The 27,769-nt window shown below is 46.9% G+C and overlaps 1 protein-coding gene across 3 annotated transcripts; it reads left to right on the top strand.

Moving 5' to 3' along the window:
• Window positions 1-20,209: 20,209 nt before the first annotated feature.
• AVPR2 (arginine vasopressin receptor 2) lies at window positions 20,210-24,864 on the top strand. 3 transcript variants are annotated; one of them, XM_020977221.2, is made up of 4 exons: window positions 20,210-20,787; window positions 21,549-21,626; window positions 22,708-23,547; window positions 23,920-24,864. In XM_020977221.2, the coding sequence occupies exons 2-4, from the start codon at window positions 21,602-21,604 to the stop codon at window positions 24,123-24,125; spliced, it is 1,071 nt and encodes a 356-aa protein (XP_020832880.1). In that variant the 5' UTR covers window positions 20,210-20,787; window positions 21,549-21,601; the 3' UTR covers window positions 24,126-24,864. The 3 variants fall into 3 exon arrangements, with proteins under 3 accessions (XP_020832880.1, XP_020832882.1, XP_020832883.1); XM_020977223.2 differs by lacking the exon at window positions 20,210-20,787 and having other exon boundaries at window positions 21,136-21,626; window positions 23,920-24,148; window positions 24,397-24,864; XM_020977224.2 differs by lacking the exon at window positions 20,210-20,787 and having other exon boundaries at window positions 21,136-21,626; window positions 22,711-23,547.
• Window positions 24,865-27,769: the final 2,905 nt, after the last annotated feature.

Below are 27,769 nucleotides of genomic sequence, written 5' to 3'. Positions count from 1 at the left end.
TCTTGGAACTGTTGTGAAGGGCCCCATTCCTATCTTGCCTCCCTCCCTGAGAAATGGGGGGTTCCCCCAAACAGACTTGCTTACCCCTCCACTGGGAGAGAGGGGAATTTAACCCTTTATCTGCTGCAAGAGAAGCATGGAGGTGGGAACAGGAGAACTGGGGCTTAGAAAGGGGCGAATGGCCTGGGGAGTGTAGGGGAACCCAAAAGGGCCCAGTCCTCCTCTCACCAAATGCTGAGGTTTGCTCCCTCCCAGCAGACCCCACCCACCTTATCTTCTAGATCAGCAAAGCTTCATCTGCTGCTGGGATAGGAAGGCCCCTGGGGGAGAGATGGGAAGATTGGAGGCAGGAGGCATTTTGATGGGCATGCCTGGTGCTCAGTGAGGCCAGGGTGGGGCCTGAGTCCAGCCCTCAGTCTACTAGGGGACCCCCTGGCCCTAGAGGCCTTGAATGCCTCTGGGCCCAGAGCAGTCTCCCCTCTTTCTCTTTCCTCTCTAAGAGTTGGAGTGAGGGAAATGAAGGGAATTTGATGCCTTGAGTCAGGCCTAGGGGGTACAGGCCCCATTTTTTCCTTTCAATCATTCCCCTACAGCCACCCCTCACCCCCCCACAACCCCCCCCCACTTATGCTTACTTACCAGGAGGGAGGGAAGAAGGGGGAGAGCCCTAAAACAGCCAGGGCCACACACACAGACACCCAACAGGTACCACCACCTGTTCCAAAGTCCTGAGGACACTGTTGTCCAGTGACTGAGCAGGAGATGGGCTTGCTATTTTTCTAGGGACTAGTAGGTCACACCGCTCCCCCCCCAATCAACCTTCTCCTTGCCAGAGTTACCAAGGAAGCAACAGGAAGGAGAGACTCAATCCTGCTGGCCCAACATACTGAAAGCACCTACCAGGCTTCACCCCCTGCTGCCCATCCCCTAGGACCTTTGCCATTCTTTCATCTCTTCCTCCTGAGACTTAGATTGGACTAAACTGGACTTGGCCCCAGGTAAACGGTACATACGTCCATAGAAACATATGTTCTCCCATCATTGGAAACACCAGAAGGGGACTCAGAGGCCAAGCCCCTCATTGGAGAAATGAGACAGTTGGGGCCCCAGAGAGGCAAAGGGACTTGCTCAAAGTCACACAGCAATTTAATAGCACAGCTAGGGACAGAAAGAAGCTAGGTCAAGTGATACTCAGGTCAGAGCCATTTTCATGCATGCCCCCGGATTCTAAGTTTCCACCATCCAAAATTGACTTATTCAAATGGCATTGAAGGCCAAGTTAGAATGCCACTCAGATGTTAAAAGTACCTCTGTTCCCTGGGAAGGAAAGCCACTTAATCTCTGAGTATTAGCCAAGCAGAGGTCCCTGGGGGTGCTGGGAAACAGGCTGGGGTCCAGCCGAGAGGGAAGTTCGGATTGTAGGGGTGGCCCCCACCAAGCCAAAGGCAACATGGTCCTCCTGGATGCTCAGAGATGGCTAACAATTTCCCACCCCCAGCCTCCTCAGGCTCCTCTACTATCTGAGCCAGATCAGGGTCTGTGGCAGAAAGCCAACCACAGTTCAGTAGCTTCAGAACTCTTGGAAAATATTCTCTCACTAAGCCTCAACCCTCCACTTGGCTCCATTCCATTCCTACTGCCCCCAAAAGCTCCCCTGCAGTTCAGTCACCCAGGGCAGCTGCGCAGGACCTGAGCTAATTCAGCACTGGTCCAGAGGGGGAAGTGGCCTGAGGGCAGGTAGAAGGAGGGGGTGGGGGTAGGGGCCTAGGCCACAGAGCAGCAAGGAAACATTCCCACCCCACCCCCACAGCCTTTGGCCTTCACTTTCACCCCACTCCCTTAACCTCCCCACTGCTGTCCTTTGCCATACAAAAAGGTCTGTCCTGCAAGGCAAGAGACCTGGTGTCTAAGAGCTGCTCAGTCGCTGATTTACTCACTGGGTGAATATGGACAAGTCTCTTCCCCACATGGACTTCCTCACTATTACCTCTAGAGCAGACCTTAGAGATCACACAACCGAACTCCCTCATTTTACAGCAGAGGAAACTGAGGGCCCAGGAGTCGAAGGGCTTTGCCCAAGATAGTGCAAAAAGTGACCCACAAAACAGGGATCTGAATATCCACAACTCCTACTTTCGCCACCTTTTTCCCTGCAATATTTGTACAAAACTTGAAACTGCTACGCTTCATTTTCCATAGCTTTCAGAAGGGGGAAAATCACATCTATCTTGCCTGACTCCGAAGGGTGAGGAGATTCTCCTGAACTTTCCCCTGGATGGGGAAAGGGTCCTCCTCACTGCAAGACCACCAGCAGAGGTCATCTCATCCATCTTCCTGCCTTCAAGCAGGAGATGCTCCGAAGTGGGGAGGGAGGACCACCTTGGGAGTTAGGGACTCCTCCTCACTGGAGGTCTTCACTGGAGAGATGGTGTAAAGGGAGAATGAGACTAAATGAACTTTGAGATCTCACTCAGCTCAGAGATTTGGTGGTCCCACTTCCTTCTTCATCCTCTCTACACAACCAAACCCCAAAACAGGGAGGAAAGACAGTGAATCTGTCTATTCCACTCAAAAGCATGGCTAGGCTCTAGTCAACATAGTCTGCATTTGGGATTGGGTGGCTCTACCCAGGATGGGCATTCATTCCCTCATACTTCACATGCTGTAACTCTCCCTCCCTCTCCCACTCCCTCCACATTTTCCAAGGATGCTGGAAACCAGGCAATGTTATCTCAGGCAAGTCACCTTCACCGGTATGTACTACTTAATGCCCACTCATAAAAGGGAAGAACTGAATGGTACAAGGAAAAGAACAATGAGTTCAGAGACAGAAGACCTGTGTTCAAATCCTGGCAACATTACTTACTACCTGTATTGCCTTGAACAAGTCCCTTTCTTTCTCTGGGCCTCGGTTTCCTCATCTGTAAAATGAAGGGGGTTGGACTCAGTCTCTCAAGTCCCTTCCAGCTCTGGGTCTAGGATCCAATGATTTCATGATTTGTCAGGGCTAATAATCTACGGTTCTATAACCCCCTGCTTCCTTCTATGCTGCTCTGGACATCGTCACCTGATCGTACCCTTATATAGAAGATGGGGGTAGGAGGGAGTGGAGAATCCCGCTATGCCTAGTCCTCTTCACTCCTTAAGGGCAAGATTGTAGTTAGATAAGGCAGGAAGATAAGGGGATTGCCACCAGGAGCCATTTTTATTTATTTATTTTTTCAATTCTAACAGTATATTCAATGTTTCTTTTTAAATTTTTTTAAATTTTATTAATTTATTTTGATTTATCAAGAATCACTTCCATATGCTTTTGAGTTGAAAATTTTTCTCCCCCCACCCTCCCCAAGATGGCGCACAATCTGATATAGGTTTGGCATTTACATTCCTATTAAACATATTTTCACATTAGTGAAGCTGGAAGTAAAAATTAAAACCAATAGGAGGAACCATCAGAAAGATGAAACAAAACTCAACAGAAGGTAAAAATAAGTGAGAGCAATTCAACTTCCATAGTTCTTTCTTTGGATGTGGACAGCATTTTCCATCCCGATGACTCTGGAGATGTCTTAGATCCTCGTAATGCTGAGAAGGGTTCAGTTTAACAATATTAGTCATTGCATAACGTGTCTGTTATTGTGTACAAAGTCCTCTTGGTTCTGCTCACTTCACTCAGCATCAGACCATATAACTCTTTCCAGGTTTTTCTGAAGTCAGCCTGTTCATCATTTCTTATAGTACAATAGTATTCCATTACATTCATATACCACAACTTGCTCAGCCATTCTCCAATTGATGGGTAGGAGCCATTTTTAGAGGAGACAAAAAGCTGAACTGACCAGGGAAAGAAACGGGATATGATTTTTCGCAACATACCAGCTCTGCTTCATTCTTAGCTTGGGCAAGTGCCTTGGTCTCTCTGGGCTTCATTTTCCTCATCTACAAAATGGCAGTGAGGTCAAATGAGCCTTTCCAAATTATGTTTATTCTTTAATTACCAAAGAGAATTTCAGGTGATAAGAGCTCTCTCCTTCAAACCATGTGACACCAGATAATTTTGTTTGACAATCCTCTGATTATCAGTATCCATCTAAGTATAAACAGAGAGACATGTGCTTGCTCAAAATGTCCACTGCTATCATGGAGGGTGTCCACTGCAGAGTCCAAAGGGAAGAGAACTTCCTTGGGGATGGCAAGGTCCTCCAGATGTCCCTAGTAACAGATGCTCCTGGCTACAGGGCCCCTTAATAAGATACCTAGCCACTCAAAATGAATCAGCCTAACACATGCACACGGGAAAAACCAAGTGGATGAAAAATGCTTATTGTCCAGCATGTGCCATGCTGTTGGATGGGCAGCCCATGAAGTTGGGCCATTAGTACACAGATTTTATATAGACCCTGTATTTGGACTGTGAGCTGGGGAAGGACGAGTGAAGATGGTGAAGTAAAGGGAGAAACTGACCTGAGTGCTCCCAAATTCCCCTCCAGAAAATTTCAAAAGAACATCTCAAATCAAATTCCAACCAATCCCTCAACCAACAAAAGGTCAAGGTGAAACAATTTTCTAGCCCAGGTCAACTTAGGCGGTCAACAGGAAAAGATCTCACTGATCTCACTACCTTGAAGGTAGTTCAACAGCAGCTTCAGGAGCTCTCAACCCATAGATAGTAAGGGGGTCAGACAACTGGTCAGGAGGTCACAGGGGCCCCTTTGCTGGCACTGGGTGCAGAAGTCTGTTGCACAGCCCATAAGTGGTTCTGGGTCGCAGTCCCAGGGTAAGAAGGAGCACTAACTCACTAATGCTTGAGGCTGCAGGGGTGCAGCAGCCCTGGTCACAGTTCCAGGGTGGAGAAGGGTACTTGCGATCACTCACAAGCCAGAGCCCAGGCCAGGAGAGCAGCAAACACACCTCTCCTTAGATTATACCACCTTGGAAAAACTGAAAATTTACAGACCCCCAAAACGAGCTCTGAGAACAGCAGCAAGAAAGGCCTGAAGCCTGGGACCCCCTCTACCCTGGGAGCAGAGCCCAACTTTAATATAAAATTAAGAGTCAAGAAATAGGCTAGACAATGACCAAACAGGAGCTGCTAGGGGGAGCAGTGGATAGAGCACCAGCCCTGAAGTCAGGAGGACCTGAGTTCAAATCCAGCCTCAGACCAAACACTTGTCACTTACTAGCTGTGTGACCCTGGGCAAGTCACTTAACCCCAATTGCCAGAAAGAAAGAAAGAAAGAAAGAAAGAAAGAAAGAAAGAAAGAAAGAAAGAAAGAAAGAAAGAAAGAAAATGACCAAACAACAAAAAAAGAACCTGACCATAGAAAGTTATGATGTTGATAGGGAAAATCAAAACACAAACTCAGAAGAAGATAATAATGTCAAAAGGACTACATGCAAAGCTTTAAAAAGGAAAAAGTGAACTGGTCACAGGCCCAAAGAAAGAATTCCTGGAAGGGCTCAAAAAAGAGTTTAAAAATCAAATAAGAGAGGTAGAGGAAACATTGGGAAAAGAAATGAGAGTGATGCAAGAAAATCATGAAAAGAGAGTCAGCTACCTTGGTAAAAGAGGCACAAAAAAATACTGAAGAAAATAACTCCTTAAAACACAGAATTGGCCAAATGAAAAAGGAGGTATAAAAGCTCATTAAAGAAAATAATTCCTTAAAAATTAGAATTGGGCAAGTGGAAACCAATGACTTCATGAGACATCAAAAAACAATAAAACAAAACCAAAAGAATGAAAAAATAGAAGAAAATATGAAATATCTCATTGGAAAAACAACTGACCTTGAAAATAGATCCAGGAGAGATAATTTAAGAACTATTGGACTACCTGAAAACCATGATCAAAAAATGAGCCTAGACATCATCTTTCAAGAACTTATCGGGGGCGGAGCCAAGAAGGCAAAATGAAAGCAGTGACTTGCTTGAGCTCTCCCCCAAACCCCTCCAAATACTCATAAAAAATGGCTCTAAACAAATTCTGAACCAGCAGAACCCACAAAAAGACAGAGTGAAACAAATTTCCAGCCCAAGACAACCTGGATGATTGATCAGAAAGATGTATCGCGCCGGGCTGGGAGCGCAGTGTGGGCGCCCAGGCCGCTGCAAACCTGGAGCAGGCCTCAGAGGACTGAATTGCGGGCAGCTGTGGAGGTTTCCAGACTCCTCAATCCACTAATGCCAAAGACAACTTAGAAGGTCAGTGGGAAAAGTCTGTTTCTGTTGGTGGTCAGAGAGGAAGGGGGGGTTTCAGCTCCATTCCCCAAGAGCGTGGCCCTGGCGGGGGGCAGCTGCTTCCCAAGCTTCAGGCCCACAGACTGAGGGGGAATCCAGTGGCTGATCAGAGAGGGACTGCAGGGATCTCTTTGCCAGTGCTGAGGCAGGAATCTCTTGCTTTGCCCGTGTGTGGATCTGGGTCACAGTTCTGGGCGGCAGTGCTGGGGTGAGGAGGAGCGCTGGCATGGTGGAGCTTGTAGTGGCTGTAGAGAGGAACCCCTCCTCACAGTTACAGGACCGAAAGGAATACTTGTGGTCACAGGCCAGGAAAGGAGTAAACACCTCGCCCCTTATCATACCACCTTGGAAGAACTGAAAATTTACAGGTCCCTACAAGTATCTCTGAAAACAGCTACAAAACCGCCAAAGCTTGGGACAGTTCATTCTCCACATTGGAAGCAGACTCTTACCTTAACAAAGAGTTTAAAACTCAAGTAATTGGCCAGGATCATGAGCAAGCAGCACAAAAAGAGTCAGACCATAGAATCTTACTTTGGTGAAAAAGAAGATCAAAATATACAACCAGAAGAAGACAACAAAGTCAAAGCTCCTACATCCAAAGCCTCCAAGAAAAATATGAATCAGTCCCAGGCCTTGGAAGAGCTCAAAAGGGATTTTGAGAAGCAAGTAAGGGAAGTAGAGGAAAAACTGGGAAGAGAAATGAGAGTGATGCAAGAAAATCATGAAAAACAAGTCAACAGCTTGCTAAAGGAGACCCAAAAAAATACTGAAGAAAATAACACCTTAAAAATAGCCTAACCCAAATGGCAAAAGAGGTCCAAAAACCAATGAGGAGAAAATGCCCTAAAAAGAAAAATTGGCCAAATGGAAAAGGAAGTCCAAAAGATTACTGAAGAAAATACTTCCTTAAAAATTAGATAGAGCAATTGGAAGCTAGTGACTTTATGAGAAATCAAGACACTGTAAAACAAATCCAAAAGAATGAAAAATTAGAAAACAATGTGAAATATCTCATTGAAAAACAACTGACCTGGAAAATAGATCCAGGAGAGAGAATTTAAAAATTATTGGACTATCTGAAAGCCATGATCAAAAAAAAAGCCTAGACATCATCTTTCAAGAAATTATCAAGGAAAACTGCCCTGATATAGTAGAACCAGAGGGCAAAATAGAAATGCAAAGAATCCACAGATCTCCTCCTGAAAGAGATCCCCAAAGGAAAACCCTAAGGAATATTAGAGCCAAAATTCAGAGCTTCAGGTTAAAGGGAAAATATTGGAAGCAGCCATAAAGAAACAATTCAAATATCGTGGAGCCACAATCAGTACAATACAAAATTTAGCAGCTTCTATATTAAAGGATCAGAGGGCTTAGAATATGATAATCTGGACTGTGAGCTGGAGGAAGAAAAATGGGCTAGTTTACCCTTGAAAACTCCTTTCCCAGGTAGCTAGGTGGCACAGTGGATAGAGCACCAGCCCTGCATTCAGGAGGACCTGAGTTCAAATACAGCTTCAGACACATAACACTTACTAGCTATGTGACCCTGGGCAAGTCACTTAACCCCACTGCCTAGCAAAAAAAAAAAAAAAAAGAGAACTCCTTTCCAAGCTCCCAAGCTACAACTTCACACACACACACACACACACACACACACACACACACACACACACCCAAAGAGGCCATCTTGGGGCAGATAGATGGCACAGTGGATAGAGTACCAGCTCTGGATTCAGGAAGACTTAATTCAAATCTGGCCTCAGACTTGACACTTACTAGCTGTGTGACCCTGGGCAAGTCACTTCACTCCATTGCCTTGCAAAAAAAAAAAGCCATCTTTTGAATATCAATATCCTCCTAGTGATGCTATAAATCATGGAATTCCACACTGTCCATGGGATCAAAACCAAATGAATGAAAAATGTTTGTCGTTCAGTCTGTGCCATGCAGTTGTAGGACAGCAAGAATGAAATAGAGGGACATACATGCAGTGTTCAGTAGTAAGCTATTACCTACAATGAATGGTGAAAAAGAAGTGGTGTAAGATGCATATGAAAGATTGTTTCAAATCATTAATACAAAGCAAAATGAAATTTAGAATGCTTCCAGTGCAGAGACTGAAGGGAAGAGAGCTTCTCTGGGGATGAGGAAGTCCTCACCAGTAATCTGATTGCAGATGTAGAAAGTGCTACGGGGTCCCCTCAGTGAGATAAGGGATTTACCCAGGATCACGTGGCTAGTAAGGACCTGAGATAGGATTCAGTCAGTTAACCGGCATTTATAAAGTGCCTGCTATGTACCAGGTACATATTTCCTTTCTAGATTCAAATAGCATTCTATGGGTCCTAACTCCTAAAACTATAGCTCACAAACCCCTTACTGGTGAGCTTCGCCTTAACAATCAGCCAGAAGACACAAACAACTCAAAGCAATATTTACTAAGATGGCCTAGTAAGGAGTATAGCTAGAGAATCTTCCCCCTCATAAACCATAAAAAATTTCCCACAAATATACACAGCCTTTCTGGTAGGAGGGACACAAACAAGTGAAATGTGGAGAGACACTCATGCAGCCAAGACAACTCATCCTACCATATTTCAAGGCCTCCCTGCCTTTCTCTTCACATAGAATCCTCACAGTGGTCCTGCCAGGCACAGTATTTCTGCTAGGCAAGCCACTTAGCTTCATTTTCTGCCCATCCTCCATTCAGATGCCCAATTGATCAAAGCCATCCAGTGACATTGGCCTTCTAGCTGTTCCTTGCACAAGACACTTCATATCTCTTTCTCTCTCTCTCTCTCTCTCTCTCTCTCTCTCCTCTCTCTCTCTTCTCTCTCTCTCTCTCTCTCTCTCTCTCTCTCTTTCTCTCTCTCTCTCTCCCTCTCCCTCTCTCCTTATCTCTGCCTTCTAGCTTCCTGGCTTCCTTCAATTCAACCAGAAGCCTTTATCTGTCCTCCTCAATCTTAGTGGCTTCCCTCAGAGATAAACTCCAATTTATCCTCTGTGTTCGTACACACTCATTTGCAGGTTATCTTCTCCATTAGACTGTAAGCTCCTTGAGGAGAAGGGACTGTTTTTACTTTTCTTTGTATCCCTAGCACTTAGCACAGTGCCAGACTTGTAGCAGGCACTTAATGAATGCAAGCTAGACCTCTTCCTTATCTGTTTCTTACTTGCTGTGATTATATTCTAGGCCTTGATCCGGATCAAGAAACAATTTGTCTGCTCTCCTCCCCCACTACACAAGCATATACAGAATAGATAGAAGCTGATTTGAGTTGGGGCTGGGGGCATCCAGAAAGGCTTCATGTAGATTATGAGACCGAAACCAAGGGAGATATTTTTTTTTCACACATGACCCTATTTATTCTCGAAACATGCATGTGATGGGGCAGCTAGGTTGCACAGTGGATAGAGCATCGGCCCTGTATTCAGGAGGACCTGAGTTCAAATCCAGCCTCAGACACATAACACTTACTAGCTGTGTGACCCTGGACAAGTCACTTAACCCCATTGCCTAGCCAAAAAAAAAAAAGAAACATGCCTGTGAGGTAAGGAAGGGTGGGGACCCCTCCCCATTGGTCCCCACCCCCATTCCCATTGTACAGAGGAGGAAACTGAGGTGCATAGACTTGCCCAAGGTCACAGAAACTGGCAGCGCTGGGGGTTGGAACCCAGGCTTCCCGACCCCTTTCAGCTCATTCCAGGCCTACACAGAGAAGCTTGCAATGCCGAATAGACATATACATAATATGCAGCATTTTCAATGGGGTAGGGAGGGAAGGGCACTGAGTGTACACGGTCTGCTGGTTCCCATACTCCCAGGCTGTTTTTGTTTTAATTTCTGTTTTTTCCTGGGATGAGGGACTGGAGGAGCTACCAGACATTGTCCATCCCAGCAAGGGAGCCCAGAGATTGAAGGGAGATATTTAAACATGAAAAACAAACAGGTACATGGAGGTATTTCTTATTTAAAAAAAAAAAAAAGGAAAAAACCAGGCTCCTCATCATAAACCCCATAGTGCAGCAAAACAAATCCCCACATTGCCTAGGCTTGCATTATGAGGCCTATCCCTACTCCCACAGCAGGCAAGTGGATCTCTTGGCCTCCTAGCTTATCATATAACTGATGCAAATCCTAAAGCATTTCCAAGTTGTTTTTTCTCCAAAATTTTGTTATTATTGTAAGAATTATTCCCTAATTCTACTCACTTTGTTCTTTCTGTATTATATCAAACAGATCTTCTCAGTTCCTCTGAACCATATCTATCTCCTCATTACTTACAAAACAATAATGCACATATCATCATTTGTTTAGCCATTCTCCAATAGGTGGGAATCCCACACCACCCCCCGCCACCCCGCTTAGTTTCCAGTTAGGGGCTACTATGAAAAGAGTTGCTATAAATATTTTTGTACATATGAGTCTTCTTCCTCTTTCTTTGTTGATCTGAGTCTTAATGGAAGCTAGGGATTGAGGAAAAGGACCCATACATATAAAAAACATTTATAGCAGCTCTTTTTGTCTTGTCCAAGAACTGGAAGCAAAAGTGGTGCCCCCCCCCCCCAACACACACACACATTGGGAAGTGGTGAACAAATCAGGGTATATGAACATTATGGAACATTACTGTTCTGTAAGAACTGAGGAAAAGATTCAGAGAAAACTGGGAAGACTTCTATGAACTGATGCAGCAAACTGAGACCCAGAGAGTGACCAGGAGAACCAATGACAATGAATACAAGAATGTGAAGACGAAGAACCTTGAAATAATGAAGGAATCTGATGAATGTAATGGCCCATCATGACTGCAGAAGACTGATGAAGAATCTTGGCACAGCAGTAATGGGGATACCTAAGAAACTCATTATCCAGCTGTAGCAGGAGACGATAACAAAAATCTTCTTGGACACTTAATAATTGTTGGCAAGAAAAGTGCAGTTGAACTGGCACTGAAGAAAGGATATTGAGTGGTGATCAATGAAGGTGCAAATGGGGTGGGGGTGGGGGCAATCTGTCTATCATATCCAACTGCATTTCCTTGGAGGATGTCAAATGAAATGGCCTCCTAGATAAATTAGTGGAATGATTTCTTTTATTTAGGGAGCAAGGCAGCTTTACAACATATATGTAATGTTTTCCGTGAAACAAGAAATTGGGAAATCACTTCAAAATGTACACAATAAAAGACAGTTATCTGTTTAAAAAGGGGGGGGGCAGCTAGGTGATGCAGTGGATAGAGCACTGGCCCTGGAGTCAGGAGGATCTGAGTTCAAATCCAGCCTCAGACACTTACTAGCTGTGTGACCCTGGGCAAGTCACTTAACCCTGATTACCTCCCCCCCCCCCAAAATTTTTTTTTTGAGGAAGAAAGAAAAAAGAAGACAGCAAGTACAAAGATTAGGTGGTAGGTGGGGATATGCTACTTGAGGAACAGTAAGAAGACCAGTTTGACTGGACCATAATATGCATGGCAAGGCAAAACAATGAGCATTTATTAAGCACTTCCTGTGTGCCAGACACTGAGCTAAGCATTAGGAATACAAATACAAGCAAAAAGATAGACCTTGCCCTCAAGGAGCATTTCTAATTTCTAATTCTAATGGGGGAAGGGAGCTTTAAAGGAGGGGAGACATGGTGTTTTGTTGAAGTCCAGGAATGAGTTCAGCTAAGTTATCACTGTCCACTGAGGCTCTCCCTGGCTTGACCCAGGCATTGGGCAATTGTATGTGTCAGGAAAAGGGTGGTGGGGCCACAGAGGTTGCTGGGGCAGGCTCTACAGAGTTGTAGGTGGCCTCAGGAGTGCCTGTCTGCAGCAAGATGGAAGGGCCCAGGCAAGGCAGGCCCTGTGGAGCCATAGATGATGGAGGGAGAGGTTTCTTGGGGGGGGGGGTAGAAGACCAGAAAGTCAGAAGCAGAACCAGGAGGCAATGAAGAGAATACCATGGAGTAAGACGTCCTGGAAGGGGAGTCAGACTATTCCTTGTTCCTATCTGCCATTTTCCAATCCCCCTCTGGCCCCAGCATTCAGTAACCAATCCTCCCTTGAGCTTTCTCCTGTCCAGATTCATCACACAGTCCACATCACAGTGGCAGTTATCTACCAGCTTCAAAGCCATTTTCCCTCCTTTCCCAAGAAGCCAAGCATCTGGGTTGTGGTTTTTCCTCTCTACCCACACTCCTGCCTGTATACTAGGGGACTTTGACATTCATGCTGGTGTTTTCCTCCAAGTTCCTCAGTCTACTGAACTCCCACGACCTATGCTTTCGCTTCATCTCAGTCACACAGGGAAACCCTGGATCTCCCCATCACTCACACTTCCATGATCAAGAATTCAGAAACTTCTCTATCCCATCACAATCTCCTCTCATTCCATCTCTCCCTATGCCTCACCAGTCCTAAAACTATCCTTTGTCCTCCTCATGACTGCCAGTCCCCCCTCATCCCTCAGTATTTCCCTAGGCTCTGGTTTCATTTCCCTTCCTTCTCCATCTCCTGGCCCACTAGTTACTCAGTTCAATGTTGCACTGTACTCTCAAATGTCTTTCCTCTTTGTCCCACAGCTGCTTCACGCCTGGCCAAACCACAACCCAACACTATCTGCCTCCTTCTTTCCTACTCACGTGCTGCTGAGTGGAACAGCAGGAAATCGTGAGAAACAACTATAAAGTTGTGTTATCTAATCTCACTTGGGCCCTCACTGCCGCAAGGCAATTCCTCTGTAACCGAATCTCTATTCCACACCCAACTGTGGCTGTTTCAAATCTAACCCTTTGCAGACTGTCTCCCCCATATCTGGAATGTCCTCACTGCTAATCTCTACCTCTTAAAATCCCTCATTTCCTTCAAAACTCAATTCACTAGGGGCAGCTAGGTGGCGCAGTAGATACAGCACCGGCCCAGGAGTCAGGAGGACCTGAGTTCAAATCCAGCCTCATATACATAACACTCACTAGCTAAGTGACTGTGGGCTAGTCACTTAACCCCAATTGCCCTCAACAACAACAACAACAACTCAGTTTGCTTGTCTCCCCCTTCTTATCTGTTTACCTATTACATTTTCTTTTATTGTTGTTTGGGCACATCTGACTTTTTGTGACCCCATTTGGGTTTTTTTGGCAAAGACACTAGAGTGGTTTGCCATTTCTTTCTCTAGCTCATTTGGCAGATGAGGAAACTGAGGCAAACAGGGTTAAGTGACTTGCCCTGGATCACATAGATTTTTTAATGGTTTTTTATTTTTTCCAATTACATGTAAAGACAATTCAACTTTTTTATAAGATTGAGTTCCAAATGTCTCTTCCTCCCTCTCCTCCCTCCTCCCTAAGACGGTAAGCAATTTGATACAGGTTACATATGTGTAATCATGTAAAAAATATTTCCATATTAGTCAGGCTGTGCAGGAAGAAACAGAACAAAAGGGAAAAACTGAAAAAAAAATGAAAAGAGTATGTTTTGATCTGCATTCAGACTCCATCAGTTCTTGGGATGTTCACACAGATTATTAATAAATTCTTGTGCAAGATGGCAGAGTGAAAGCAGTGACTTGCTTGAGCTCTCCCCCAAACCCCTCCAAATACCTACAAAAAATGGCTCTAAACAAATTCTAGAGCAGCAGAACTCACAAAAAGACAGAGTGAAACAAATTTCCAGCCCAAGACAACCTGGATGGTTGATGGGAAAGATATATCACACCATGCTGGAAGAGGAGCACAGTTTGGCGTGGGCATGCAGGCCACAGCGAACCTGTAGCTGGCCTCAGAGGACTGAATCTCAGGCAGCTGTGGTGGTTTCCAGACTTCTCAACCCACGAACTACAAAGACAACTTAGAAGGTCAGTGGGAAAAGTCTGTTTCTGTTGGTGCTCAGAGAGAAGCAAAGTGGTCTCAGCTCCATTCCCCGAGCACAGGCCCAGGGCAGCGGCTGCCTCCCGAGCTTCTGGCCCGCAGAGTGAGGAGGAATAGGGTGGCTGATCAGAGGAAGATTGCAGGGATCTCTCTGCTGGTGCAGAATTCTCTTGCTTTCCCTGTGCTTGGATCTGGGTCACAGTTCTGGGTGGCGGTCCTGGGGCAAGGAGGAGTGCCAGCATGGTGGAGCTTGTAGGGGCTGTGGAGAGAAAATCTTCCTCACAGTTCCAAGGCAGAAAAGAGTGCTTGTGGTCACTCATAGACCAGAGCATAGGCCAGGAAAGGAGTAAACACCTCGCCCCTTATCATACCACCTTGGAAGAACTGAAAATTTACAGGTCCCTAGAAATATCTCTGAAAACAGCTGCACAAAACCCCCAAAGCTTGGGACAGTTCATTCTCCACACTGGAAACAGACTCTTACCTTAACAAAAAGTTTATAACTCAAGTAATTGGCCAGGATCATGAGCAAGCAGTGCAAAAAGAGTCAGACTATATTACTTACTTTGGTGACAAAGAAGATCAAAACATACAACCAGAAGAAGACAACAAGCAAAGCTCCTACATCCAAAGCCTCCAAGAAAAAATGAATTGGTCCCAGGCCATGGAAGAGCTCAAAAAGGATTTTGAGAAGCAAGTGAGAAGTAGAGGAAAAACTGGAAGAGAAATGAAGTGATGCTAAAGGAGACCCAAAAAATACTGAAGAAAATAACACTTAAAAAATAGCCTAACCCAAATGGCAAAAGAGGTCCAAAAAGCCAATGAGGAGAAGAATGCCCTAAAAAGAAAATTGGCCAAATGGAAAAGGAAGTCCAAAAGATTACTGAAGAAAATACTTCCTTAAAAATTAGAATAGAGCAATTGGAAGCTAGTGACTTTATGAGAAATCAAGACACTGTAAAACAAATCCAAAAGAATGAAAAATTAGAAAACAATGTGTATCTCATTGGAAAAACAACTGACCTGGAAAATAGATCCAGGAGAGAAATTTAAAAATTATTGGACTATCTGAAAGCCATGATCAAAAAAAGAGCCTAGACATCATCTTTCAAGAAATTATCAAGGAAAACTGCCCTGATATTAGAACCAGAGGGCAAAATAGAAATTGAAAGAATCCACAGATCTCCTCCTGAAAGAGATCCCCAAAGGAAAACTCCTAGGATATTGTAGCCAAATTCCAGAGTTCCCAGGTCAAGGAGAAAATATTACAAGCAGCCAGAAAGAAACAATTCAAGTATGTGGAAACACAATCAGGATAACACAAATTTAGCAGCTTCTACATTAAAGGACCAGGGCATGGAATATAATATTCCGGAGGGCAAAGGAGATAGGATTACAACCAAGAATCACCTACCCAGCAAAACTGAGTATAATCCTTCAGGGGAAAAATGTCATTCAGTGAAATAGAGGACTTTCAAGCATTCTTGATGAAAAGACCAGAGCTGAATAGAAAATTTGACTTTCAAATACAAGACTCAAGTGGAACATGAAGAGGTAAACAGGAAAGAGAAATCATAAGAGACTTATTAAGGTTGAACTGTTTACATTCCTGCATGGAAAGATGATATTTATAACTCATGAGACCTTTGTCAGTATTAGGGTAGTTGGAGGGAAAAAATTATATGTATGTATATATATATATATATATATATATATATATATATATATAGATATATATATATATAGATAGATAGAGAGAGAGAGAGAGAGAGAGAGAGAGAGAGAGAGAGAGAGAGAGAGAGCACAGAGTGAGTTGAAGATGAAGGGGTCATATCTGAAGAATAAAAATAAGGGGTGAGAGAGGGTTATACTGGGAGAAGGAGAAAGGGAGAGTAGAATGGGGTAAATTATCTCACATAAAACAGACAAGAAAAGGCTTTTACAGTGGAGGGGAAATGGGGGAAGGTGAGAGGGAATGAGTGAATCTTATTCTCATAGGATTTGGCTTAAGGAGGGAATAACATACACACTCAATTGGGTATGGAAATCTGTCTTACCCTACAGGAAAATAGGGGGAAGGGCACAAGAGAGCAGGGGAATGATAGAGAGGAGGGCAGATTGGGAAAGGGGGTAATCAGAAGCAAACACTTCTGAGGAGGGACAGGGTCAAAAGAAAGAATAGAATAAATTGGGGGGCAGGATAGGATTAAGTGAAATAGAGTTAGTTTTTCACAGCATGACTACTATGGAAGTGTTTTGCACAACTGCACATGTATAACCTATATTGAATTGCTTGCCTTTTCAATGAGGGTGGGTGGGGAGGGAGGAAGGGAGAAAGTTTGGAACCCAAAGTTTTAAAAACATATGTTTCAAAAAATGTTTTCACATGCAACTGGGAAACAAGAAATACAGAAAATGGGGTACAGAAATCTATTCCGCCCTACAGGAAAGCAGAAGGGGAAGGGGATAAGAGAAGCGGGGGAGAGATACAAGGGAGGGTAGACTAGGGGAAGGGGTATTCAGAATGCATGCCATCTTGGGGTCAGGGCAGGGGCAAGATGGGGTGAAAATTTGGAACTCAAAATCTTGTGGAAGTAAATGTTGAAAACTAAAAATAAATAAATTTAAAAAGAAAAAAGAAAAGAAAAAAAGAAAAAAAATCCTTGTTCATTGATTGAAAGAAAGGATGGATTGGATGATGACTAGACAAATTGGGGTACAAGAATATAATGAACTATTACTACACTGGAAAATTACAAATATGAAGACTTCAGAGAAACATAGGAAGACTTATCTGAACTGATACTGTACAAAGTAAGCAGAACCAGGAAAAACAGTATGCCCAATGACTATGACAATCTAAATGGAAAGGACAAAACAGGGACATTGATCACTAATGAAATTAGAACAGCCAAGTTAGGTCCTGGAGGGGAGATGAGAAAATGGTTTTCCCTCCCTTCTTTGTAGAGGATGGCACTGAGTATAGAACTTTGCATTTCCTGTCACACTTGATTGATTATTAATTCATTTTGCTGAGCTGCTTTGATTTCTTTTCCACTCATTACAACACCTTTCACAATGGACCTCAGCTCTTTTTTTTTTTAAGCAATTGGGGTTGAGTGACTTGCCCAGGGTCACACAGCTAGTAAGTGACAAGTGTTTGGTCTGAGGCTGGATTTGAACTCAGGTCCTCCTGACTTCAGGGCTGGTGCTCTATCCATTTCATCACCTAGCTGCCCCTGTGGGCCTCAGCTCTTAACTCCTAGAGAGCCTATATTTATCCTTGGGGCAGGCTATCCCCAAAGGGAGGGAATCTGAATTTTCTCATACTCGCTGGATCATTATACACTCACCTCAGACTAGAATTCCAATGAAAGCCTATAAAACAAGGGGCAGTTAGGTGGCACAGTAGATAGAGTGCAGGCCCTGGAGTCAGGAGGACCTGAGTTCAAATCCAGTCTCAGACCAGACGCTTGACACTTACTAGCTGTGTGATTCTGGACAAGTCACTTAACCCCAATTGCCTCACAAAAAATAAAGGGGTGGGGAGCAGCTAGGCGGAACAGTGGATAGAACACCAACCCTGAAGTCAGGAGGACCTGAGTTCAAATCCGACCTCAGACCAAACACATGATACTTACTAGCTGCGTGACCCTGGGCAAGTCACTTAATCCCAATTGCCTAAAAAAAAAAAGCCTATAAAACAAAGGAAGCTTAGGTATGGTTCATGTCTAATGTCTACCTGGAAGGAATTAACAAAGTTCTGTCTGGAAAATGTACTCAGTGTGCAAAATAGAGATTAGGTATAGGACAGCTATTTATTTCCTCTACCGCAAAAGAAATTCTTAGAACACAAAAGATTCAAAAGCTTTTTAAGAAATACAGGAAACAGAACAACCCTTTATACCTATTATACTCTGCTAGGAGGTAAGCACAACTCGGTGGGACTGCTAAACAGAGATATGAATTCACGTCAGCTCTAGACTGCCCAAGGAGCTTACAAGGTCCAGATCTGGTGGGCCAGGCCGTGACTTGGACTTGCACAGTCCTTTGGCTGCAGCATCATCCTGACGAGAAATGACAGCCAGCACTGACTCAGGACCTAATGCTCTCTCAGAGTCCTGAGGGTACAGCCAGCGCTAGAAATGTCCATGTCTTAGAATGAGCTCAGTGATCTGGGCTCAGAGAAAGAAACACAAAACAGAAGAGAGAGCCAGGGACTTCAGATCTAATCTCAGGATCAACCATGTGCATGTTGGTCCCCAGTGAAATATCATTAAGGCAGCTAGGTGGTGCAGTGGAGAGGGCACTGGGCCTGCAATCAGGAAGATTTGAGTTCAAATCTGACCCCAGACCCTTACTAGCTGGATGACCCTGGCCAGGTCACTTAACATCTGTCTGCCCTACAGGTGATACTTCCTGTAAATATGTCACTTCTCACCAGCCCAAAGGACCGTGCAAGTCCAAGTCACAGCCTGGCCACTAGATCTGGACCTTGTAAGCTCCTTGGGCAGTCTAGAGCTGACGTGAATGCATGTCTCTGTTCAGCAGTCTCACCGAGTTGTGCTTACCTCTTAGCAGGTATGAAGGATTATTTTGTTTTCTGTAGTTCTTGGCAATTCCAGCTGCCCAAAGGGGCCTAGACTCCAAAGACAACCAGATTGGAAAATGCCACTATGAGGGGGATGGAGGGACCCAGGACCAGCAACAGAGTACAGTTATCCCTTCCACATCGCCACTTTCCCCATCGTGACTTCCATATATCTCAGGTCAACATAAGAAATTAAATGGGGGGGGGCAGCTAGGTGGAGCAGTGGATAGAGCCCCAGCCCTGAAGTCAGGAGGACCTGAGTTCAAATGTGGCCTCAGACCAAACACTTGACACTTACTTGCTGTGTGACCCTGGGCAAGTCACTTAACCCCAATTGCCTAAAAAAAAAAAAAAGAAAGAAATTAAATGGGAACTTTGGGGGAGTTTTGCAGAAGCCACAGATGACATATGCAGGCCAGCAGACAACACAGAAAAAAGTTTAGAAACTCTGAAACGCATAAAATATATGTATAGGATTGTCTAATATCAACACCCCATAAAAGAAAAAGAAAAAATGCAGACTTCCGGTATGAAGGGAGGGCCAAAAAATTCTACGCAGATTTTCTAGATCACAGGGGAGGAAGAGGGGGTTCACCAATGCCCCTGACCTCCACAATGTGGAAGGGATAACTGTATACAGCAGGGACGTCATTGAGGTCATGGAGGCCACAGAAAGTTCCAATGTCAAAGACGACTCAGACTGGCCCCTGGCAGTACCCAGGTTGGGATTGTTCCCCATGAGGCTCTGTGGCTCTCCTGCCTGTTTCCCAGTTGAGTATTTTGGACCTATGTACCTGAAGGTGTCTTCCTCTGCCTTCTACTAATAATCCTTCACATGCAAAGGCTAGATAACCAGAGGGCAGGATGATCAACACAGGAAAGGCCCCTAGCAGTCACTGAATCCAAGCCCCCTATTTTACAGAGGAGGAAAGCTGAGGTTCAGGAAGTAGAGTGACTTTACAAGTTCATAGCTTTGGAACTAGGTCATCTCATCCAGAGAAGGAGGCTGAGTTCTAAGGGAAGTGATGTGACCCGTAAGTCACAGAGTTAGAATTGGATGCCATCTGCTAGACTGAAATGAAAAAGTGCCCCTCCCAGATTCAGTGAATGCAGAGCAGTATGTTAAAGGCAAGACTTTAGTCCTTGGCAGAACTAATCTAGGGATAGATATGGGCACAATTTACATGCCTCCACCGGAGTAGGCCTTGCCTGGAGAGTGGAGCCTTCTCTCTTCTTCCTTACCACCCCCTTGGCTGGGCTCCTATTTTTTTTTTTTTTGGCAGGGAGGATAGAAGGGGCAACAACAGCACAGGAAAACAGGGCAGGGCAGGGGAGGGGTCCTGGGTCCATTCTAGGAAGGCTGAAATTCTTGCCTCCCCCAAGAAGGAAGCTAACTAACTCCCTTAGGGGGAATAAAACCCCACCCCCAGCCAACCACACCTTCTTCCCATCATTAACTGTGGGGTAGCCTCCCCAGCTTGATGGCAATCCCAGAGACAAGGAGGAGGAGGAGACCCAGGGGTCTAGCCTTCCATGCTCCCCTGTGTGTGTGTGTGTGTGTGTGTGTGTGTGTGTGTGTGTGTGTGTGCTTGAGGGTATTTGTGCTTGCCTGTACCTTTGAGCACCCTTATCTTGGAGTAGGGGGGAACTCTGGAGAAAGCGGTGTCCCAGAAACAGTCTAGGACCAGCAGTAGGAGTCTGGAGGGCTGATTTCTTGCCCTGCTTCTTGATACTAACTCAGCAAAATAATTTCCCCTGTCTAGGCCTCAGTTTCCCCACTTGAAAAACAAGGAGTCTGGCTGAGACGGTCTCTGACTCTTTCCAGGGAGAGGAAGTCAATGCTGGCTAGGAGCGTGATGGTGACGGTGGTGGTAGTGGCAGCTGGGTATGGAGGCTCCCCCAATCCTTCTCCCCCTGGCGTGGGGAATCTTGGACAGGAAGTGGGTGGGGCAGGGCAGGTGTGTGTGAGCAGGTCTGACGTCCCTCCCTCCTTGCTCACCGGGGAACCTGGGGGGGCAGCCTGTGGAGGGCGGAGCTGGGCCCCTGCCTGGATGGGGAGATGGAAAGCAATCAGAGCCAGGCGGAGAAGGAGCTGCTGAAACAGGTGAGGAGCCCGAGGTCTGTCGTCCCTCAGTGGCTGACTTTGGCTCATCTCAGGGTTTCGGGGTCTCTGATCTCTTCCTCTGCTCTTTGGTGATTTCTTTGGTGTCTGTCTTAATGTCTGAATGTGTCTCTCACTGGTCTCAGTCTCTCTGGATCTAGTGCCTTTACCTCTCTGCTCCCCCCAACCCTCCCCCTCCCCACACACATGCATACTCACTCGCACACACGCACCCTCCCTGTCCTTGGCTCTGCATTCACAGCTCTGGGCCAGATCAGGCTGAGATGGGAAGGGGAGGGAAGGGAAGGGGAAAGAAGGGGAAGGAAGGGGAGGAAAGGGAGGGAAAGGGAAGGGAGGTCTCTGGCTACAACTGAACCCGCAGAGACCATATTAAAGCGAGAGCAGACACAGGCACATTCCCTCATTCACCTCCAGAGCCTTTTTCCAGGCACCCTTCTCCCTCACCCATTCACACAACATCCATACCGACAGACAGCACCCTGCCTCCCAGCACACACAGAGGCCCTCATCCATTTTAACCTGTTCTCACCTTGGGGGCTGGTGAGAACTGTGGGAGCGGCCCGGGGCCTCAAGCATCCTACCCTTCCAAGTCTGTCACAGCTCTGCCCTCTCTACCCCTCATTGGCACTCTTACCCAAGAACCCCTTTCAGCTGCCCCCGGGGTCGGGTGGCAGAGACTGGATCTAGGGGGATTGGAGGTCAGACTGAGCTCAGCGCACGTCATAGGGTTCTCTCCCTTCCAGGCCCCTAAAGTGGAGGAGAGGGGCTGGACACCAGGATCCCCTCTGTATCCAGTATGCTGAGAGTTTCCACAGTGTCAGGTAAGGTTCCCACCACCTGTGTGGTATGGCCAAGCGGGCAAAGGCAAAGAGAGAGGGGTGGCAGTGAGGGACAGAAACAGCCTAGGGTCTGTTTGGAGGTTTAGGGGGAGGAGTGTGTGGGGAGGCAGTCAAAGAGCCCAAGGTCGGGCCGGCTACCCCACCTAACACGCCCAATTGTCTCAGCATACCTTGTCCTACCTAGATTCCATTCTCCTGGAAGTTGGAATGTGGTGGAGGCCTATGGCCACTCCAAAATTTGTTGGGGAGGGATGGGGTGGGAGGGGTAAGGTAGGAGCATAGCGTGAGGAAGAAAGATTCTAGAGATGTGGATTCTTGCCCCCCACACCCCAATGCACAATGGCAAAACTCTGCCTCCTGTCCTGTCCACCCAACTTTAATGGGATGGCAGAGATGAGGCATGTCTACTGGGCAGATGTGAAGTAGGTGGGCATGGAGACTAATGTGTGTGGTGTATTGGAGTTGGACCTGGGTTCCAATCCTGCCATAGCTATCTCCTACCTAGGTGGGTTTGGGCAAGCCCTACCTGGGACTCAGTTTCTTCCTCTGTAAAATGAGGAGATTGGACTTGGATCCTGTGAGTGATGTTTGGGCAAGATCCTTCTCCTAGCTGGGCCTCTGTTTCCTACTCTGTAAAAATGAGAAGGTTGAACGCAACCGCCTCTGAGCCCTCTTCTAGTTCTTAGGTCTACGGTGTCATGAGCCTATAAATGGGTTTGAGTCTAATCCCCCACTCTCTAACTCCCCCCTCCAAGGTTAGCCTGATTATGGTTCCCTGATCATCCTAACCTCTACTTCTGGCCCAGAGAGGGGGGAATGTATTCTCTGAAACCGCTGGCTCAGACTACTGGCAGTTGTTATTTGGTGTGAGAACAAAGGAGGAAAGTAAGGGTACTCAGGGCCACACACCCCCCCCCACTTCTCTAAATTAATGCCCCTGCTCAGCCTCACAAGGTGATCAATGTGGTTCAATGTGGGGCAGAGTTAGACCAAGATCCTCACCCACCTCCCTTTTATCCAGCGCCAGGGTCCTCATTTTTCCCTGTCTCTCTCCATTTCCCAGCAGCCCCTGGGCCCCTCTCCAATGGCAGCCTTCCTGACAACAACAACAGCAGTGAATCTCGAGACCCATGGTTGGCCCAGGTTGAGGTGGCGCTGCTGGCGGCCATGTTTGTGTGTGTGATGTTGAGCAATATACTGGTGCTGGGGGCCCTGGCCCGCAGGGGCAGGCGAGGACGGTGGGCCCCTATGCATGTCTTCATTGGCCACCTGTGTCTGGCTGATCTGACTGTGGCCCTGTTCCAGGTGCTTCCACAGCTAGCTTGGGACATCACAGACCGCTTCCAGGGCCCTGACTTTCTGTGCCGAGCTGTCAAGTATCTGCAGATGGTGGGCATGTATGCTTCCTCCTACATGATTCTGGCCATGACCCTGGACCGCCATCGAGCCATTTGCCACCCCATGTTGGCATTCCGCCATGGTGGGGCCCGCTGGAATAGACCCATCTTGGTTGCATGGGCCCTCTCGTTGATTTTCAGCCTGCCCCAACTTTTCATCTTCAGCCAACAGGAGGTAGAGGATGAGGCTGGGACCTTTGACTGCTGGGCCTTCTTTATCGAGCCCTGGGGGGCCCGGGCCTATGTTACTTGGATCGCCCTCATGGTGTTTGTAGCACCAGCTGCAGGCATTGCTGCCTGCCAGGTGCTCATCTTCCGAGAGATCCATGCTAGCCTGTCCCCTAGGGCAAGTGGCGTGGGGCCTAGTGAGGGTGCCCGGGTCTCAGCAGCCATGGCCAAGACAGTGAGAATGACCTTGGTGATAGTGATTGTATACGTGCTGTGTTGGGCACCCTTCTTCCTGGTGCAACTATGGTCAGTGTGGGACCCCCAGGCACCTCGTGAAGGTAAGTTTAAGGGTGCATATACTCAGACGAAGGCACACAAAACCACACATATGCAGGCAGGCATACAGATGTGCCCAGAGGGTTGTGCTGATGGGCACTGGTATGTCTGCCTCTAGACACCCTTACACACACAGGCACACATTCATAGACTCCCCCAAATCCTTCTCCCCTATCCCTGTGCCCAGCCTTGCCTCCTCCTTGGTCTACTTGGAGGAGACAGGGAAGAGTCCATAGCTCTGTATCCTGCTCTGCCCCTTATCCTATGCCCCCACACCCTTCCTGCCCCTTGGCCCAGGATTCCCATAGCTCTGTCATTTCTTGCCTGTCCCTTCTGCATGCCCACCTCTCTTCTGGCTTCTGCCTTCTTCCTAGGGCCACCGTTTGTGTTACTCATGCTTCTGGCCAGCCTCAACAGCTTCACCAACCCTTGGATCTACGCCTCCTTCAGCAGCAGTGTTTCCTCAGAGCTGCGCAGCCTCTTCTGCTGCTCCCAGGCACCAGCTTTGGCCAGCCTTGGTCCCCCTGATGACTCCTGCATAACCGCCAGCTCCTCTCTCACCAAGGACACATCCTCCTGAGGTCCTGGACAGACCACAGGCAGGTCAGCTCTCTTCCCGGACTCCAGAAAGCTCCATTCCAAAGCCAACATCTCCCATATGGTGCCAACTTGTCCTTCCTAAAGCAAAGATCTGCCCCTGTCATGCCCCTGCTCAGGGTAAGCTTCTATGGCTCCCCAGTGCCTCTAGGATAACGTGATATTCTATTTGGCATTTAAAGCCCCTCCCAGTATGGCTCCAGCCCGTATTTCTGGCAAATCATCCATCACTGCTCTCATTTTTTTTTTTTTAGGCAATTGAGGTTAAGTGACTTGCCCAGGGTCACACAGCTAATAAGTATCAAATGTTTGGTCTGAGGCCAGATCTGAACTCAGGTCCTCCTAACTTGAGGGCTGGTGCTCTATCCACTGCGCCACCTCGCTGCCTACCATCACTGCTCTCTACCTTCCGTACCATTACACAGGCTGTTGCCCATGACTGGAATGTCCTCCCTCTTCCCCTCTGCCTCTTAGACCCCCTAGAAAGCTCAGCTCAAGAGCCACCTCCTTCAAAAGGCCTTTCCTGGTTCTCCCAGGTTAGTGCCCTGCCCCCAAACTCTGTATTTATTATATATGTATCTATATTTCCCATTTTTACTTCTCAGGGGACATGTCATATCCCTAGAATGTAAATTCCTTGAGGGCAGGGACTATCCCACTTTTTTACTTGTATCTCTAGTGCCTAGCACATAGTAGGTGCTTAATAAATGCTTACTGATTGATGGATTGATTGATTGATGGGGGTTGGGGGGAAAGGACAAGAGGCTCCTGGAATTTCTGGGAATTAGGCATGATGGAAAGAGCCCTGTACCAGGGAATCAGGAGTTCTGCATTCTAATCCTGCATCTGTTTTTGACTTGCTTGGGTCAATCACTTCCTTTCACTTAGACTCAGTTTTCCCATCTGCCATTCTCTGGTTATTGTCCCTTGGACTGTGGATAGGGGCCAAGATTGGGGGCAGGGGGTATAGATGAGAGAAGGAATGTCACTTCCTATGGCTCAGGGGATGAAGGGTTGGCTCTTTCTGTCCCCTGGGACTAGAGGCCTGTTCAGGCCTCCTTGTCCAAGACATCTGTAAGCCACCCCTTGCCTCGTTTTTTAATCCTCACCCTGATGCATAGGCCTTCCCAAGCCTCTAGCCTCCCACCTCCCATCTATATATGGCCCACTCTGAGGTATTAGCTGCATCAACTCTCCCCAGATCAAGACCTCACAACCTGTGGGTTTCCTTTCATTGGGAAAGGTGGGTTGGGTGCATGGAGGCGGACACGGACAGACACACGGACATATTGTTGAGCACAGACGGTAAGGAAATACCTACTCACAAGGCCATAGGCATAAGGACAACACTGAGCCAAACGCAGGGCAAAGCTTCCATGTGCACACACACACACACACACACACACACACACACACACACACTCTGCACCATCCCTCTGTCCAGGAAGCCTGAGGGGTCTGCCCACATGAGGGAGGATGAGAGTGAAGACCTTAGCAGGGCCTCTATGGATTTCATCTGGGAGTCACGCAGGCCCCCCTCCCCCAGCTTCCACTACCTTCATCCTATTGTTCTCACCCTGTTTATGGCAGCTTCAGCCTCTGCTGAAATATTTTTTCCATGACTTGGCCCTGACCCTGACGTCAGGGCTGGCCACTCCACCCCTCTTCTCCCCTGCCAGTTTACCTGATGGCCTGAGGTTCCTGACCCCTTCCTCCCCAGCCCCACTCCCCCAGAAAAATCTCACAGCCTACTTACTGCCCATTCCCAGATGGAATGGTCTGAGATTTAAGTAGTCATATTCACACCCACCCACCCACCACTTAAATGGGCCTGGGTCAGCTAGGATTAGGACAGGTAGAGAAGAGAAATGGCCTAACAAATTGGGGAGGAGTGTGTGAGCTAAGGCACAGAGATGGAAATGAATAAGCCTGCTATGCAGGGAGCTGCCAAGGCCTGGCTGGAGCAGAGGGCACTGTTAGGTGGGCAAATATCAAAAGACAAGAAACCAATTTCTGAGAGCTTCTAAAGCCTTTTTGACTTCATCCTGTAGGCAGTAAAAGGCTTTGGCTCATCGGAGTGACTTGGTCAGGCCTATCCATTAGGAAGCTTGAATGAGCTAGCCTGGAGAGGAGACAGTGGAAGCAGCCAGAGCAGCTAATTTGCTATTAGGCTGTATTAACTGAGGCTGAGTGTTCAGAAGGAAGAAGCTGATAGTCCCCCCTCCCTGATCAGAGGAGGGTGGCCAGCTGAGGAAGAGCCTGGAACGCATGCCCCATGAGGATCAGCTGAAAGAGAGGAGTTAGGGGGTCTTCAAGCATCCAGACCACTGTCTTGAGGCCTGATTAGACCTGTTCTATCTGGTCCCAAGGGACAGAACTGCAAGTATTGGTAGGTGAGTTTCCTGTATACTTTAGGTTAGCCGAATGACTCTTTATTGGGGATACTGTAGAAAGCACATTATTGGTCAGGTGGGGTTGAACCAGATGACCTCTGAACTCTCAACCCTTGAGATTTTGTGATTCTATGAGGCAGGAGACCCAAAAGATCGCTGCGACACTAATCCCAATGAGCTATAATGAGGAAGGACGGACGTGAAACACACTAGGGAAGTTGAATTAACAGCATTTTGGTATCTGGGCCAATTGGGAGTGATGGCATTTTTGCTTGATCCTAACAGTCTTTGCCCCTTGACTCATCTCCCATATTGGGGACCTCTCCCTCAGTGTCTTCTCCCAGAATCCACTCCCCAGAGGCCTTGCCCCCAACTCTGAGCTCTCAGGACTGGAATCATCCCACCCCCACCAGCTGTAGGCCTTAGCTTAAGAGGTTGAATGGGAATGGCCCTGCTGTTGAGTGCTTCAATGTGACCTGCTTCCAGGGGTTACCATCTCCTTCCTGGTCTCCCTGCCCTCCCTGCCACCCACCACATGTACCACCTGCCCCACCAGCCCTCCTGCGCACATCGATCTCCCCATACCTACCCTCTATTCTCCAACCAACAAGTAATGCTTGCTTCACATACACGCTGCTGAAGATGGTATTGTGGTGGGGTAGAGGTAGGGTGGAGGTGGAGGGTAGGGTGCCCTTTTTCTACACATCTGGAAACCTCTGCCCATTCCCAGTACCCTCCAGGAATGTCTATGGAAATCTCCCTCACCTTCCCACTTGGGTACCTGCTCCCTAAGGGGTTAGGGCTCCTTCACCTGAATCGTCAAGCTCTTCCTAGGTGGCCAAGTAGTTAAGCCTGGAGTCAGGAAGACCAGAGTTCCCATGTGACTTCAGACATTTACTAACCCTGTGATCCTGGCAAAGTCACTTCACCTCGACCTGGCCGGGATCATAGCAGCATCTCTCTCCCAGAGACACTGCGATTCTCCAATGATATTAAAGCACTATATAAATGCTAATAGTATTCCTGGTACTAATTGTAATTAAGTCTGGAGCTTCCAGCTGGTGGCTCAGTGGACAGAGAGCTGGGCCTGAAATCAGGAAGACTCGAGTTCAAATTCATCCTCACTCACTAGCTATGGGACCCTGGACAAAGCACTTGTTTGCTTCAGTTTCCTCAACTGTAAAACAGAGACAATAACAGCATCTACCTCCCAGGGTACAAATGAGATATTTGT

The sequence above is a fragment of the Phascolarctos cinereus genome, unplaced genomic scaffold (genome assembly GCF_003287225.1).
Source record: "Phascolarctos cinereus isolate Bilbo 61053 unplaced genomic scaffold, phaCin_HiC Scaffold_8;HRSCAF=390, whole genome shotgun sequence".
Classification (NCBI taxonomy): domain Eukaryota; kingdom Metazoa; phylum Chordata; class Mammalia; order Diprotodontia; family Phascolarctidae; genus Phascolarctos; species Phascolarctos cinereus.
The sequence above is the reverse complement of the archived record's forward strand: the minus strand, read 5'-3'. Positions and strand labels throughout refer to the sequence as shown.